General features: G+C 30.9%; 1 protein-coding gene across 1 annotated transcript in view; it reads right to left on the bottom strand.

The window, feature by feature from the left end:
- Window positions 1-345: 345 nt before the first annotated feature.
- The window catches only part of LOC124529716 (protein eiger-like), a 40,247-nt gene continuing 22,297 nt past the window's right edge, over window positions 346-18,295 (bottom strand). The window contains exons 2-8 of the mRNA XM_047103598.1: window positions 12,433-12,645; window positions 8,666-8,801; window positions 8,333-8,465; window positions 3,077-3,167; window positions 2,595-2,679; window positions 1,722-1,873; window positions 346-1,424 (exon numbers count right to left, since the gene is read on the bottom strand). Of these exons, the coding sequence (XP_046959554.1) occupies window positions 1,137-1,424; window positions 1,722-1,873; window positions 2,595-2,679; window positions 3,077-3,167; window positions 8,333-8,465; window positions 8,666-8,801; window positions 12,433-12,645 (1,098 nt within the window). The 3' untranslated portion in view covers window positions 346-1,136. The remainder of the gene's footprint in view (window positions 1,425-1,721; window positions 1,874-2,594; window positions 2,680-3,076; window positions 3,168-8,332; window positions 8,466-8,665; window positions 8,802-12,432; window positions 12,646-18,295) is intronic.

The following is an 18,295-nucleotide window of genomic DNA, read 5'->3' as shown; positions in this document are numbered from 1 at the left end:
GATGGCCCAGTGGTTAGAACGCGTGCATCTTAACCGATGATTGCGGGTTCAAACCCAGGCAAGCACCGCTGATTCATGTGCTTAATTTGTCTTTATAATTCACCTCGTGCTCAGCGGTGAAAAAAAACATCGTGAGGAAACCTGCATGTGACAAATTTCATATAAATTCTGCCACATGTGTATTCCACCAACCCGCATTGGAACAGCGTGGTAGAATATGTTCCAAACCTTCTCGACAAAAGAAGAGGAGGCATTTAGCCCAGCAGTGGGAATTTACAGGCTGTTGTTGTTGTTTTGTTGTTGTAGTTTTTGTTTGAGTAGAGGCTTGATAAATAAAAATCTATGTATTTTGTACTACTTTAATCTTACAACATAAATTCAATATTCACAATGCAGCGTTGCATTAATTTTTTCAAAATATAATCGCATAAAAATGTAAATTCTAAATGTAGGTACGAATAAATTATTTAACTTAAAATATCAATGGCATAACAGATCTTTCGTAAATATTTCGTTAGCTTTTACATACAACTTAAACTCTAAGAATCCGTTTACGCACTTTAATGCGTACATAGACGATATGAAAATTTATTACCATCAATATAAAAAAAAATACGATTAAATTATTATAAAAATCAGCCCAAACGGTAACAATTTTATTTTAAAACGATAATCGGCATCTGCGCTTTTTTTCCAGGTAAACAAATTCGAAAAATATTATAAATATTAATTACTTACTTGTCTAAGTAAGTACACGCAAATGCAAATACAATATTAACAAAAAACGTTATCGCTGATGATAAAAAAAGACAGACATATCAAACTTAAACGTAAAACTTAATTTAAATGATCGATTACCCACAATGGCACTTGTTTGACTACTAAACAAATATCACTATATATGTAGTAAGTCTGGGCAAGAATATGCTTTCAATTGAAATAATCCGACATAAATATAACAAACAATCTCGATACCAAATGAGTCCAGTATTTGTAACGGTTATCGTTCTGATTTACCATAAAGAATAGATAAATAAGATATATTAATACGGATACCCAATTATCCTTAAATTTATTTGATTCGAAATATCGAATAACGCATGGTAAACACCGTAAATAATACGTTGTTTTCTCAACTAGAATTCCTCGACCGGGTCCTCAGCGTCAGCCAGTTTAACGAGACCTATGAAACTCTTCTCTGGCTGCATCAATGAGTGTCTATCTCCACCGGTGTTTCTCACCGCGAGTCTGTCTCCAGCTTTCAAAAAGAGAGCCGCAGCAGAAAAGCAGGAGTTCGGTTTGTCTAAACGTTCAGTGGAGTGCGTGGACCGAGCGCACTGGAGAATAGTTTCCCTTTCATCCATGTATGCATTTGTGCGATGTAACACCCACGAGATTATATCGTGGCTATCCAAATAATAAATCTGAAACAAATGATTTTACTTATCATACATAATCTATTTCAAAAAGTTTTCAGTTATAGAAACATTAAACTCGCATTTTCCCTCTCGAGTATTAAGAAACATATTTAGTATGTTCGTTATTTTGGATTATAAGCATTATAATTTACTTCAAGAAGAATATTAAAACTTAGTTGGGACTCGTAAACAGCGTTCAGAGTTGAATTATACACGCTCACAATGATGTACGATAAAGTTTTTAATACTGGATGTTTATATAGTGTGTCTAATATGGAGTGCTTATAATTTATGTTGCGTTACCTGCACATAAACGAGGTAGACACCGGTGTGGTGCACGTGGATGTGCCCGTTCCGGGTAAGAGTGGGGCGGGGGTGAGGTGACGCGACGGTCCAGGGCGCGGGGTACCACACGTCGTGAGGCGCGCCGTGAGCCACGCGGACCAGACCATTTCCTATATGATAAATTATAACAACAATGTTACACCAACATTTTCGAAAAATTGGATTACACGTTTATTGATTCATTCATATTGGTTATCTAAAGGAGTTTAATCCTCATAACTAGACTGATTCATCTCGTGCTCGGGGGTGAAGGAAAACATCGTGAGGAAACCTGCATGTGTCTAATTTCATCGAAAATCTGCCACATGTGCGGGTTGGTGGAACACGCATTGGAGCAGCGCAGTTGAATATGTGCCAAACCTTCTCCATAATGGGATAGGAGACCTTAGCCCATCAGTCGGTAATTTACAGTCTGTTACTTTTTTTTTACAGGCTTTACTTTTAGTTTTACTTTTAACTAGACAGCAAAGAATAGGTGATGAGCCTTCCAACTCAAAAAGGCGTTTAAAAACTTATCCTGTCATTCAAGTGTGAAACCTCAGAATATAAGAAGATGAAGAAAATCTCTACTTGCGTTACTTCTTTTTTATATCAAGATCGTGTCGTTTCATTATAATTCATATATAATAATGTATATTAATATAATATAAAGGTATTTTACTTAGATTAATGTTAAAATTTGCCAATTAGTAGAATTTTTTTTTCAATATTTAGACGGACTTTTCAATTTTTTGTCACATTCTAGAATTACCTACATTATATTCTACACTATTTGCGGTAAATTGTGAAGTAAATTTAAATATTTTTTGTTTCTTGATTATTATACTGTACCTTTGTAATGTTCGTGAATCTCGGGACTGAGATGTGACGTGTTACCGTGGAAGTGAGCAGCTATGAAGGGTCTTCTTTGACCCTCCTGAAAATAAATAAAAATTGTCTGTAAAATATTTATATCTTTAAGGTTGGTATGAAATCTCTAAATCAATAAATTTACTTACGTCTAAATATAGACAGTCATTATTTTATATATGCATTATGGGTTAATAAAAACCTCACCTCAAACCGTCTACAAACTGGGATCTGTGATGTTTATGGTGTCTTTGAAAGACATTGCAGTGCTAATCAATTATTTATCTTTGATGGTGGAATAACTGAAGAGTGGGTATTACCCGCTCAGAACATGCAGAATGTTTTATGAAGGCTTGTAAACAATAAGTTTTTATATTTATTCATAAATATTTTTTGTTTGCTTTCATTTAACAATAATACGATAATTGCAGAATATTAAATTTAATAAAAAAATGTTAATTTACCTCATCATTACTGTTCCTGACAGTTCTGGATACGGTGTGTAGGGAGAGCTTGCCAAGAGGATCGCTTGGGATGAATTTCTTCGTTTTACGCCTGATGAAAATTTTAAAAAAAGCGTCAAAAAGTGTTTTTGGACAATAATTTGCCTCGTAAGAATACTTAGTAGTAATAGTAGGTAAACATAAATATTTTCAAAAGGCTATAAATTAAAATATAAGTATAGGTATATTCCTGGGAAATTCCAAATAAAAACGGTAAAAATACAAGCGAATATTACACTAACTGGTAAGATAAAACGTTTCCTAATAAAACTTACAATGACTTTTGCTATAACAAAGTAAATTTGTAAAGAGCAGCACCTTTCAGACTGCGATATTAAATACTTTTTAATGACCAAACTTTCGAGCAAGCGTAACTTTTTGATAATAATACGTTAAATTGCAGGGGAAAATCTAAAATACTAAACTTGAATCTCTTGTATCCTAAATACCTCTATGTATCGAAAATGTATCGTAAGTATCGCATTATTTTTTTGTAAATAACGGCTTTCTTAGACCCGCTTTTTCAAAGGAAAATGTCTAAATATCTATACTACATTATGAAGCCTTATGATCCATTCATGTTTATCTAATTTTTTATGCTCTTGTGCAAGCAAATAAACTGGGCTGAGTAAAACAATTACAAAATCAAGAAAAAGATAGTACTGAGATGAACTTTTATAGAGCCCTGTCACTAGTTAAATTAGAATACAGTATTACTACAATGAATTACATTGTGCAAATTCATCAAGAAGAAAATTTCCGATAACGATCTTTAATTCTAGATAAGGATGTTGTTCTAACCCAATGTGTAACTCGTTTGCCCTTAAACGATTATAGGTCGAACAGGCATGTTATACCCTGGTAAGAACAAATAGCTACCTATCTTGACTTAAATTTGAACTTGTATAGAATATATTATGTTTTTAATATAAGATAACGATAAAGACTAAGATCATTACTACTAAATTTAAGTTTAAAAGTTCACTATTTTGTTAGATAAAAGATAAATTAAATTCCTTAATATGACTCAATACTTTCATAATACAGGACGATTATGTTGTAAGACCTCTTTTTTATTATTTAATAATCAGACCGCACCTCTTTCGTTTTGTCGAGTTCGCGGTTACGGTACCACGAGAAATGTACGCGAAATTATATCACATATGAAATTTAATACATCCATTATGATCAAAAACAAAGAGTCTAAAGGCAGTGTTACATAACAAGTGTATTATATTAGTACGTGTAGACTCGCCGTATTGATTTCGTCGCGACTCGGGATATCTTATATTACAAGTCCTTGTATAATGCTCGGGGGATATTAAATTCACCATCGAGGTTAGTCACGTAGAAAAGAATTTCTATATTACTATCGATCGGCGCGGTTAAGTTATATACAATAATTTATTTATGTACACAACACGAAGTAAAATTAACGTAATTTATGTACAATATAATGAATATAGCGTGGTAAAATAATTTAATAAACATTTTATAATTACATAATATATTTATAATTCATTAATAGTAATATAATCGATATAAGTCAACGTATACAATTAATTAATGAATAACTTTGTCTTGTAATATGGAACCCTAAAAGCAGGTCATACGTGTAACTGTCATATGAATATATTATATGCTAGCGTGTAGCTATGTCATATATCATAACAAGATCGATGATTTTTACGGAAACAGTGACGAATATTGTATAAACACGAGAAGAAAAGTTAAACTCATTACACCAATATATTGACTTGATAATGATAGTACATCCTATTCAGGGTTCGATTTTATTCTATTATTTGATGTTATAAATACAATTATAGAAGATCTTGGTGTTAATAGTGGTTGTTGGTAATACAGGATACTCATACTTTTTTAGTATGACTTACTAAAAAACATACTTTTTTAGTAATGATGACTAAAAAAGTGACAACTGAGTTCCCTGGCGATTATTTTAGTTGAACCAATATACCGGACCGATGTCCGGATGTCTGAGTCTGATACTAACTAATCTTAAAAAATGACGATTTAAGGAGCCTACTTGAATAAAGTTTATTTTGACATTGATATCGATAATTTACGCACTTGCTGTAAACAAACCATACTTATAAAAGATTAGCTAACGTAAAGTGCTATAACTTTTTAACTCTTTCGAAAGCAATTGTGATGCAGATACTCGCAATACTTAGTATTGTTATGTCCCCCCCCCCCGTTTGATGGTTTAGTGAGCCAGTGTAACTAAATGCACGAAGGGTAACATCTCAGGTCTCAATGTTGATGGCGCATTGGCGACGTAAAAAATGGTAAGGAATTACATTTATATGGCCACTTAACATCAGGTGGCTGATTCCTTGTCTTCCTACTAATAGTCCATAAAACTTTACCAGGTACCGAATATCGATTGAAAAAACTTCTTCGTATTTAATAATAGCAAATGCTAAGTAATTCCGAAGGTGGGTACAATTTCGAATATATAATATCTTAAAAAAAACGTTACTAATTAAAGTAAAATGTAAGTTGTAAAAGTTAAACGTAGTCCGCTGTAGAGTACATTATTAAAACTCTTAACTTATCCGAGCTCACAGTGAGCAAGTAAACGTTTTTAAGCTCGAAGCGTTTCCGCCTTATAATTTAGCAACAAACCGCGCTAATTGGAACGTAAAAAAAACTTGCTCTTAACTTACAAGCTATTTTAAAAGGAAACGTTCTCGGTATTTGTTTCTTTGCATTTCAAGCTATTCATGAATATTGCCTTGATTTATGTAACCGGGTAGCTTACTAATTAGCGTAGCATATGCACGAGACGAATTCTACAACAAAATTAATATACTTTGATATACACAATATAATAAACATATACTATATTCTCACCATAACAAGAGAAAAGCCAAATAAACAATTTTTGACAGCAAATTGACGAGGTATCATTCGTCGAGAGCTTGATTAATCTATGATATTCACTACGTGAAAAATGGTTTGTGAAAAATGGCATTTGAACGTCGATGAAACAGTTGACGGAATTTTGCAGTGTAATTAAAATGGATATAAGTTGTTAAGTGTTGTATTAAAATAAAGATATATTCGTATCTCACTGCACAATATAGTTAGCAAATCGGATTAAATACGTTCCTACTGATTTAATAATTTTTCGCTTGGAATATATTTTTATATGATTATTATGAGTTAATTACATATTTAAACTATGCCCAATTATGTTTTTGACTTAATCTTCAAGTATACATAGGTTGCCTAGAATTAATCATTGCCCACAGCGTATAACACAAACTTAATATGTGGTAATATAAATAGTTAAGCCAACGAACGTCATTACATAGTACAAAACAAAGTTGCTTACTGCTGAATGTCCCTTTGTATGTTTAGATCTTTTAAAATTACGCGACCGATTTTGATGCGGTTTTGTTTAATAGACAGAGTGATTTTGTTTAGTTTAGATTTTTGATTTTGTTCTAAATGTTTTAGAAGTGTCTAATGTAATGTCGTAAATACACAAATATTGTCGTATATTTAGTGTCAGTATCGCACCCGTGCGAAGCCGGGGCGGATCGAACGTATATCATAAATTAATGAATGAGGTTGTCTTGTAACAGGGAACCCTAAAAACATGTCATACGTGTTCTCATAGTGAAACTCGATAGCCATTGCGGTTGCATTCCTCTACCACAGCGTAATCGCAAACCTTAAACAAGTTTTTACTACGAGATCATTTTTATAAAACGTTTTGTATTTATATACGCAACATTTTATTGGAGCTATTCCATGGCGTATTAAATGTAAAATACATTGTCGTTACCAGCCATTACTGGGAAAGACTATGTTTTATTAATAACACGCAAGCACACAGTATTTCGTCTTTATCACCTGGCGGTAAATAGTCTGGCTATAAATATTGTCAGTGTTAGAGAGACCTCGTCTTCATAATAACTATCAAGAGACTTAAAATATTATATCTGACATATTACTAGTTATAATAGCTTATCGATCTCGCAAACTTTTCAACAAAAAAATACATTTATTGTATTTCTTTAAGTAGTGCCAACGAGGCTTTAACTGGACCGATCCTTTAACGTAACCATTTTGGTGTGATGATATACCGTGTATCAAAATAACAATTCTTTACAATGTATCTTTACTTTGTGTTACTAGTATTTCATTTCTATGTGATCACAAATAAAGAGTAATGTTTGTGACTTACTTTTTGTTGAAACTGACCTAATAAAATTCCTTTTAAGGTTTATGAGGCGTCTTGAAATATTGGCCGTATAGTTTTAACGAGCATTATACGATAGCTGTTCGTTAAAAATATAGGTAAATGGATTTTGTCAAAATAAAAATCTTCTCATATCTTCATATAACCGTTATATCTTGAAGAAAGCCACAATAATATCCGTCAAAAGCTTTTTAATTCACAAAACTAGTCGATAGTTCCGGAATTTTTCTATTTGATTGCAAAAATGGCCTACAAATTTGTGTAGATGGAACGAAAGGAAGACTTAATGCCGAGTCATTCTTTCGTACACAATTTAAGTAAAAAAAAAAATTCGAGAGAGCTTTTATTATAATAAAAACAAAACACGAAATATTTACATACACATGCTTAATTATATGATGATATCATATACATATTTAGAAATAAAATAATACGAAAAAATATTAAAGTCGTTATAAAAATACCGTCGAATATCACTACATGAATATCGTAGATAGTAAGTAAATAAGGACTCACGAAAATAAAGTAATATGAAACATTTTCATGAAAATATTCTCAAAGACAATGTTTAAAGATAAGCTTAGTGGAAGCCTTTCTGATGTCTATAAGAAGCTTGTCTAACAGTGCGAACATAAAAAGAATAGAGATGAAACAAGAGCTATTAATGGTTTATGACTGTAAAGAAAATCACTTGAACAGCCTTAATTTAATTAATATTGTGCTTAAATTTCAGAATCGCAATACCTATACCATAAGAAATTTAGCATACTCTATTTTTCAGTGTCAGTGAATATTTATAAAAAAAGATATTTAAGATTCACTAATACTCGTTATTAGTGATCTAAACATATATGGAATATTGTATTTTCCAGTTTTCAGTTTAAAATAAATTATATATTATTTAACACCTTAATATAATTGTATAAAATATTATTGAAGCGATCTTATAAATTCATTCGAAAAGACAAGAATATTAATATTACCTTTCTTCCGTTTTGGAAATAGCTTTCGGTGCCGAGAAGTCAGCAATTTTCTCCGAACTGCTGTCCGGGAAGACACTGCGTTTGTCACGAGTGCTGTGATTTGCTTCTGTCGTCGGAAATAGCGACGGTAAAGCTGAAATATTATTTTAAAAGTTATATACGGTTATGAATAATATAAGTAATTTTATGAATGAATCATTTATATTATAAATAACAATTTCAATACATCAAGACTACGTAATTAATTAATGCAAGTATAAAAAAAATTGATAAAACTGTTTATCTTCAAATATGATTTTAAATCTTGAACTATCATTCATCATCATATCTTACCACTTTCAGGTATCTCCGGGTTCTCGTTAAGCAAGCGTTTTATTTCTTTAATGTTGGATGCCTGACCTTGTTTGACAATCGCCACTGAATCCGTAAAGTCCTCAGGCTTTAGACGAACCATATTGGTTGTACCGATCTGTAATTTTTCAAATTATTGAACAATATTAAATTACGTACAATTGTTTCAGGAATTATCAATATTTCTTAATGAAAGTCTTTCAGTAAAATCTAGGTAAGTTTAAGTTTTCCATGCTCTGAATTTTAAATGTAGAAACGATCTTATATGCACTTGAATTAAAGGTGTCACAAAAACTAATTACAGTTCAAAAATATGTCGAAGATGACTTTAAAATCCAAACTTTTCTTACTAGTTATGCAGAATTGGCTGCATATCAATTCCTGTGAAAACAATTATGTTCAAAGCGAACCTAATCAATACAAAAATTTCTAATAGCTCATTTCGTATTAAATTCACCCACTCAGTTCTTTCATTCGTCTGCTTAAGTATTTAATTTCATTCACTCACTTCACTCTTCTCTGAAAATTTTAATTGCTAGCTTAGATTCATTATTGCCCTCTAAAAGAGGGCATTTTGCTTATTATAATCTGTAAATATAATTGTTAAATCTCTCGGCTAAGTATTAAAATATTCCTTTAACACTTGCCAAAGTTTTTTTATTGTCCGGATAAAAAATACCTTTTTTTTTCTTAATTGTGACTTATAATGTAATCATATAAATGTAACATTAAACTTATTTGACTAAGGACCTACATAAGGCCCATATTTATTACATTTTTAAAGTTAAAAATATTTATCTTTCGTAGCGCGAATAATGTTTATTTACATTTAATTGACGTGTTTATCGTCTGAAACGTTCTCCAAGCGATCTTTATTAAATTTCTTACGAAACAATACAAACAAAAAGATTAGCGTTCGCCGTAGGCAGCTCTCGTAAATATTGAAGCATACAAATCAATCTTCCAGTAATATTATTATAGAGCGTAAGTGTTTTAATTAATTTGACGTCCGTTGGTATCGCATACTCATTGTTGATGTAGAATATTGTTGAAAAAAAAATATTATTTATTCCAAGAACTTAGTTTTAGTCGTTATTACTTTTTTTGTTTTGTTTTTTTAATATTCCTATAATATCATAAAATTTAAAATTACCTACTTTTTCCGTAAATATTATACTAATAAAAATCTTATTATATTTTTTTATGTAAACTCTTAGAAGCGATTTTGATTCATCATTTTACAACAATACAACAAATTTGCTTACTGATTCGGTATATATTATATATATTATATACATATATTATTTATATTATTAAGTGTCATTTTTTTTATATTTTAGACGTTACGTTTATATTCATCAGATTTGAAGATTATTCATAATAGAGGGCTAAATAACATAAAACCTAAATCCTTTATCATACTAGAAATAAAACGTGCCGAGTTATCTTAATGAGGCAATAATAGGCACTATTTATTTGGTTGCGGTAAAAATAGTGATGTAATTAAATATAAATTACTTAAGTTATGGTATTACATTAAGCTTCAGATAGTTTTATTATTTTAGATTTTACGAGTGATGCGATTTTTATAATAAAACTATTGCTCTTCGAAATAACTATCATATTTATGGTGTAAAATTTGTATGTAATCGTAACTAAAACTAATTAAGATATGTCTTCAATAAATGTAATAATACATTTTCTTAAGCTTTCTTTATCTGTATTTAAAACTGGCATACCTAATTATCCTTCCTAAAACAATTCTATAATTAGATCCCTCGATTATTTTACCGTTAAAAATAAATATGTAATTTACATAATGTTGTACAGAATAATACGTTTACATAAAGATAAAATATTATAATCGATACATCTGATGAGTGATGACAAATAATAATATGGTTGCCAATCAATTACAAATTAGTTTCTTGCCGCTTGCTTTGACTTCTAAAATACTATTAAATGTATATTTTGTTTTTTTTTTCCAACGAATGGTATTCACTTCAACTCGTAGTTTAATAAAACGTTTAGGCGTGCTATTGCTTGTAATTGTAGTTCTTATCTAGTTAAGCGAAAATCAATAATACAATCGCGCCGCGCGCCCTCGGTAATCGACTCAATTCCGACTTTCAGACTAAACCTATTTGACATCTATACTTACTGGATTGTATTTCGAGTTTAATGATACTCAAACTATAAAATTCTTAACGCTGATTTTATTCTTTATTTCTTACGAATATAGTAATCAATTCGGATTTTACATCATTAAAGTTGATACATATATTAACTATTTAACGTCTCTAGATACCTATAGGTTTCGTCTTTTCAAACGATGTCTTAAATGATGTTCACGAACCTTTAAGGTGGAGCGATATTTGTCGCCAAATTAATTTTAACTGACACGCAATTGACAACTCAATATGTAGTTCATTCATTAATGATTGGGCGTCTTTATATCAAATCAAATCAAATCAAAATAAACTTTATTCAAGTAGGCTTTTACAAGCACTTTTGAATCGTCATTTTACAATTAAGTGAAGCTACCACCGGTTCGGAAAGTAGATTCTACCGAGAAGAACCGACAAGAAACTCAGTAGTTACTCTTTTTTAACATTTAAAAAATACAATGTCATTTTACTTAAATACAATTATTTAAATTAATATTAATAAATTAATATATTTAAATTGGATTGGGATTGAGGATGAACATAATTATGCAAATGCATATCAAGTGAATATTTAAACGTTAATTGAGAAGTTAATAGCGTAGGAAATCGCAGGCAATGTTTATAATAAAAAGGACATACATGTGAAAATATAAAAGTTTAATTATGAAGAGGTTTTACTCCTAACGATACTATTTGGAATACTTTCAAGATTCAATTTACCGAATATAAAATTGTCATAGATTTTTTATTGAATAATTGCCAAACTAGTGCATATACGTAAAAATATAAACTAATTTTAACACGAATGTCACCATCCTCCAATATTTCATTCGGTATAGTAGCTATAAGATTGCCGATATTTTTTTTGGAAAAAATTAACAAACTGTTGAAAGGCGAATATCCTCATTAAATAAGAAAAATACTGCGAAGCGGTTCGCTGTCAGTTTTCAGAACGTGTATCTCGATGATTTGGGTCAATACAACTTTGTTGTTGCCGGATCAGAATTAAATTATTTCTTTAGAATCCAGTTGAGAGAAATGTTTCGCGAGCTGAGTATACACAACCTACATTTCGATTATTTTAATCCAGTTTTAAATACAAATTTACATTGGAATAAATTGTTTATTGTTGAAAACGTTTTATTGTGAGCGTAATAATTAACAAAATAAAATTATTGAAAAATTCATGTATTGAAAACGCCTTAAAACATGTAATATAATTTGTTAATATATTAAATTTCATTGCGTCTTCCAAATTATCCTGAATTAATATTACTCGGGAAGTAAATCATAAGGAAAACTATACCTATGTACTTATTAGGAATTTGAACAGTATTAAATGTCTGTCGATTTCCTTGTTTACTTTTTATTGGATAATTAAATGTCGTCATAACTCTTCCCTTTAGGACATATAAAGTGCTCAAGTGGGTGCGTAAGCAACTTAAATTGCATCCTTACTATCATATATACATCATAATCATCAGATATACATCAGTTTGATGGCAGAGCATGCCAACTTTACTCAAAGGAATTTGGGATACTTAACGAGCAGGACAAATTAATGGCTGTAAATTCACTCACTTTTTCCCTTCGCCGATCGTAATCTGGATACCAGTCACCACTCTCCGCGTCTTCATCATCATCGTATATATCTTCATCATCAGCCAGCTGAGTGTCATCTTCTAAAACTGTTAAGCCGTGTAATTTTTCGAGAGACTCGAAGCTCTGTTTATCCTTGTTGGCGTCTTTAGAGCTCTCAACAAGATTGCTGTCTTGGTCATCGTCAGCATAAATCTGTGGAAAAAATAAAACAGAATTAAAATTAATTAATATAACAATATCTAATTAAAATTAAACGATAAATATTAAGTCAGATAGGAATTATTACACTTCTTACAATACAAATACATATGTATGGATTTTTTTCCTTACTACGCGGTATCTATATTAATATTATAAATGTGCTAGTAACTCTGCCTATCTGTCTGTATGTCGCTCTTTCACGACCAAACTGCTGAACCGAATTTGATGAAATTAGTTATGAAGCAAACTTGAAAGAAAGGACATATTTTTTGCCTGACACGTAACAACCAAACCCCAAAACCGCGAGCAAAGCCGCAGGCGAGTACTATCACCGATATATATCCAAGAGGGTTTTATAATATATAGCTTATATAACAAGCATAATAAACCCTCTCGGGTGAAATATAGCGAGACGCAATCAATCTCATGTCGCTCATTAACGAACTTATTTTTAGGTACCCTTTAACATGTTACCCATAGTAACGTTACTTTCACCTTGCCGTCACTTTTCTTTGATGGATTACTGGGAACGCTACATGAATGTATGTATACAGCGTCCTTTATTAATACAATTTTTTTTCAATAATCATATCGTATTGTATTCTTAGGTAAACATCATTTTGTTGTGGAAAAAAACACCGACTATATTATATCGTAGATTAAATTATTTTCATATATGTTTATTTTCAACCGACTTCCAAAAGGAGGAGGTTATCAATTCGTCTGTATTTTTTTTTCTTTTTTTTTATATTTGTTACCTCATAACTTTTCACGGGGTGGACCGATTTTGATAATTTTTTTTTTGTTTGAAAGGTAGTGCTTCCCGTTGGGTCCCAGAATATACCAATAATTATAACTACATGATATAATCGTTAATCGACTTTTAAGTAGTCTCATATTTTTCATTTCATTTAACTTAGGAAGACTCTAAAAAATATGTTGAATACGCAATTATTTTTATTACTTTTTCGTGCATATTCATTCGTTTTAAAATAGTGTTTTGTTTGAAGTCGGTTTTTCTTTTTGTTAAAATTTTTATTTATTATTCCTTACAAAGATTTAGATATTAGATTATCTGGAAGAGAGATGGCTTATTAGCCATAACTCCGCCAGTTGTACAATAAATCTAGTATTTGTTTATATTTTTCGTATTATTTCTATTAATTGTTCTATTTTGTGAGTAGTCCTTTCTATTCTGTACTTTATGTTTGTGATGTAATATAAATGTTAATATAACATAAACATATTATAATCATCCTTGTATTTGATTTGTAATTTGTATAATTTAACATACCAACATTTTTGTTTGTGTATGTCATATACGTATATATTTATATGCTTGTTTAATATCAATAGTAATATGCTTTAATAGCTGTGATAAAGATTTGTAGTATGTTGATAATCAAACTACTACAACCCGTAAATATATATATATTTTTACAATATGGATAATGTTTTTTTTATTATTTAAAAAAAATAGCCATTTACTTATAATTTGATTCACGCTTTTCGAAGTGGCCTGCCAGCTGGCTTCTTAATAAAAATTCCTCGCCACTGTTCTCACTCAGGATGAACGTAAAAGTTTGAAGTATTTTGTTTATAGTTATTAAACGAAACCCGAAGCATTAAATGCTTGGTTTCAAAAATAAAATAATCGTTTCATTTGATCACTATTACAACCAAGGACGGGGTTTAATGTTCTTGTAGCGTGTTTTATTGGTTTTATGATTGAATAGAACATTTATAACAAACAGCTGTTTTATTTGACGATTGATTGCTTATAAAACGGTATCGTTTAATCGCTTAAAATAAAACGTTTTATTTAGACGTTTATTGTGTTCTACGAATCATTTTGGGTGATATTATTTATTTAATTGAATAATTTTAGGTAAACAGAAAAAAAGTCTTATTAACTAAGTTTATTTATACGTTAAATTTCTTTTTTCTCAGAAATTCTTAGGATACGCAAACTTCCGACCTTATAAAAAAATTAATAAGATACTAGGGTCTTAAAAAAGTTATATATTCGTAAGTGTTTACAATGTCATTTGTAATTTATAAATTTTGCTTAGTAATAACACGTTTGACGGCTTATTAGGTAGCACAAATGTAAACAGAGCTTTATTATTAATATTAGCTGCAATAATTTGCATTAATTTTTAAATAAAAATAATAAACATCAACGAAATATTCATATGACTAAACCCATTAAGATATTGATCGTCTGGTCCACCGTACGCATTACAATCATAACGCCAGTGTTTTTGTACTAAAAGTAATTGCTTTAATTACATTGCTAGTAATCATAACAAATATATTTCAGGTAAACCTAGATATATGTCTATTGCAAGAACGAATATTCGATGTAATTATTATGATTGAATTGATGATAGGGCTTTGTGCAAGTCTATCTGGGTAAGTACCACGCATTCATCAAGTATCTTACCTTCAAACAGCAATCATTTTTATAATTATGTTCCGGTTTGAAGGGTGAGTGAGCCAGACTATCTATGGCATAATGACTTAGTTCCCAAATTTGATGGCGCATTGGAGATGCTAAGAAAAATTATAATTTCTTACGGTACGGTACGGTCTATGGTGAAAACTACTTAGCAACGTGTGGTTCATTTGCCGAGCTATTTCACAAAGCAAAAAAAAAAAACTATTTCCTCTACTATTTGAATGGATGTAATGGGTCTTAAGCCCGACATTTCAAGATTTTAATAAGGTCAGCAACAGAAATGAAGACATTCTGTTAACAATAAAAATTTTAACAAAAAGAAAAACCGACTTCAAACAAAACACTATTTTAAAACAAATGAATATGCACTTAAAAGTTATAAAAATAATTGCGTATTCTACATATTTTTAGAGTCCTCCTAAGTAAAATGAAATGAAAAATATTAGACTACTTAAAAGTCAATTTACGATTATATAATATAGTTATAATTATTGCTATATTTGGAGTCGGTGTCAGCTAAGAAAACTAAAGTATATCTATCAAAAAACAGTACGAGAATACTTTAACAAATATGTTTTTCACAAATTACCTTTTATACAATAATATACTGGATCAATCATGGGGCTCGTATCGCTTCTTTCTTTTGATTGTTGGGATAAGGGCACCGTGGCTGACACCGGCTCCAAATATAACAATAACTATTACTACATTATATAATCGTAAATCGACTTTTAAGTAGTCTAATATTTTTCATTTCATTTTACTTAGGAGGACTCTAAAAAATATATTGAATACGCAATTATTTTTAACACTTTTAGTGCATATTCATTTGTTCTAAAGTGGTGTTTTGTTTGAAGTCGGTTTTTCTTTTTGTTAAAATTTTTATTTATTTTTTGATTTTAAGTGAAGCTTGCGAATTTGACTAACTATTTTTTCTTAATATGGATAGATTAAGCGTTCCGTTTATATGAGTCATAAACAACTTCGAGGACAATTTAAGGGAAACTTGCGAATAAAGCAAAAATAGACTTTCGAAAATGCGACTTTAATACGTCATGCGGCATAAACTACAAGGATCCCTCGAAAGAGCTGTAATCGAGCTCAGCAAAAAAACTTTGAAAAAGAGCTAATATATGTCGTACATCATATTACATTACATCACATACACAAAATTTGATTAAAGATAGTAAGAAATTCTGCCCCATATCGCAACCTAACTGTGAGCCGTTTAGGAGTTCCATCACTACATAGTATAAAACAAAGTCGGTTTCTCTGTCCCTATATCTTTAAATCTACGCAACGGATTTTGATGCGGTTTTTTTTAATAGATAGTGTGATTCCAGAGGAAGGTTAGTATATATAATACATGACCAATATAGTAAAGATACACTGTTAATTTTAGAAGTTTGCAATGTGATGTCGTAAATAAACAAATTCTGTAGTATATTTAGTATCAGTATTGCACCCGTGCGAAGCCGGGCTGGGTAGATAATTGATTATAATATTCGACTATGATAATTACATTAACATTACCGCATTACGGAAGGTGACTCAAATATCCAAATAACATAAAAATAAAAGATTCGACTGAGTATCGCTAACGTGCTCCTCAGAATTGTTCCGTTCCCTTCCGTTCCGTTACTTTGCCATGGATCCTGTGCTCAAAACCTTACCAAACTTTCACCAAATTATCCTTGGAGTATATATTTTATAATAAAAAAAGAATTATTAAAATTAACGTGATTTTCAGTTATTCACCTATTTGTAGCGCATATACATAATGCAAATTTAAGACTTATGTCGTTTTCATACGGATACCATCATCGGAAAAAAATTTAAAAAAAATGGGATCCCACGGGAAGCACTACCTTTCAAACAAAAAAAAAATCGGTCCACCCAGAGAAAAGTTATGAGGTAACAAACATAAAAAAAAAGAAAAAAAAAAAATACAGACGAATTGATAACCTCCTCCTTTTGGAAGTCGGTTGAAAATATCTATCTATACCTATTCCTATACTCTTTCTGATATTGATAAAGTAAACGCTTACAAAATGTCACAAATGATCGCATAATTAATATAATATACAAAATATAAACTTACTAATGTATCTCCAAATATTTGTAGGGTCTGGTTGTCATTTGGTCAGTTGTAAACATACCGTAAGAGTTTCGTACCCGTGTGTGCCATTACTAAAATGACGTAGGTCTGACTTTGTCGTCATACTTTGAGTTGAGTACCCAAATAAACGATAAATGACAAAACAATTATAAGATATAAATAAAAACATAAATTTTACTAATTTAAAAATATGTGTTTGTAATTCATTCACGGTTCGGGGTAAGAGAATCAGTGGCGTTTAAATTTATGCTCGCAATCAATTGGAGCGCTCAAATTGGTTTTGACGGGCCGCGTGCCACGGCGGATCCTATTATAACTTTGGCGCAATAATCTTGTCCTTGCTATATTTCATTGATAAAACTAATAAATAAATTAAACTATACACTGTATATATATAACTATACACTGTGTATATATAATCTGTAACATTTTTTTTATGGTGTAGGTTAACGGACGAGCATATGGGCCACCTGATAATAAGTGGTCACCATCACCCATAGACAATGACGTTGTAAAAATAAATACTGTTCTTTACATCGTCAATGTGCCACCAACCTTGGGAACTAAGATGTTATGTCCCTTGTGCCTGTAACATAAAATTGAATGTTTCATAGTTTTTTTTAATGCTATTGATTGGTGGACGGGCATATGGGCAACCGGATGGTAAGTGGTCACACCGCCCATTGACAACGGCGCTCTAAGAAACATTAACCATTCCTTTCATCGACAATGCGCCACCAATCTTGGGTACTAAAATGTTATGTCCCTTGTGCCTGTAGTTACACGGGCTCACTCGCCCTACAAACCGGAACACAACAATAACAAGTACTGTTGTTTGGAGGAAGAATAACTGATGAATGGGACCCAGACGAGCTTACACGAAACCCTACCACTAAATACCAATAACATGTCCTAAAATATTGACACTGTTGCCTAAATTATTTACGTAAGGTAAAAAAAATACTTGGAAAGTTTTTCATCAAAATGTGTGTCAAAATTGTTTATGACACCATTAATTTATCAGACGCATCTCTCGACTAAGCCCGGTATATTTATCGTTG

This window comes from Vanessa cardui, chromosome 1 (assembly GCF_905220365.1).
Source record: "Vanessa cardui chromosome 1, ilVanCard2.1, whole genome shotgun sequence".
In the NCBI taxonomy this organism is placed as follows: domain Eukaryota; kingdom Metazoa; phylum Arthropoda; class Insecta; order Lepidoptera; family Nymphalidae; genus Vanessa; species Vanessa cardui.
Note: the sequence above shows the minus strand (reverse complement) of the source record. Positions and strands in the feature narration are given on the sequence as shown.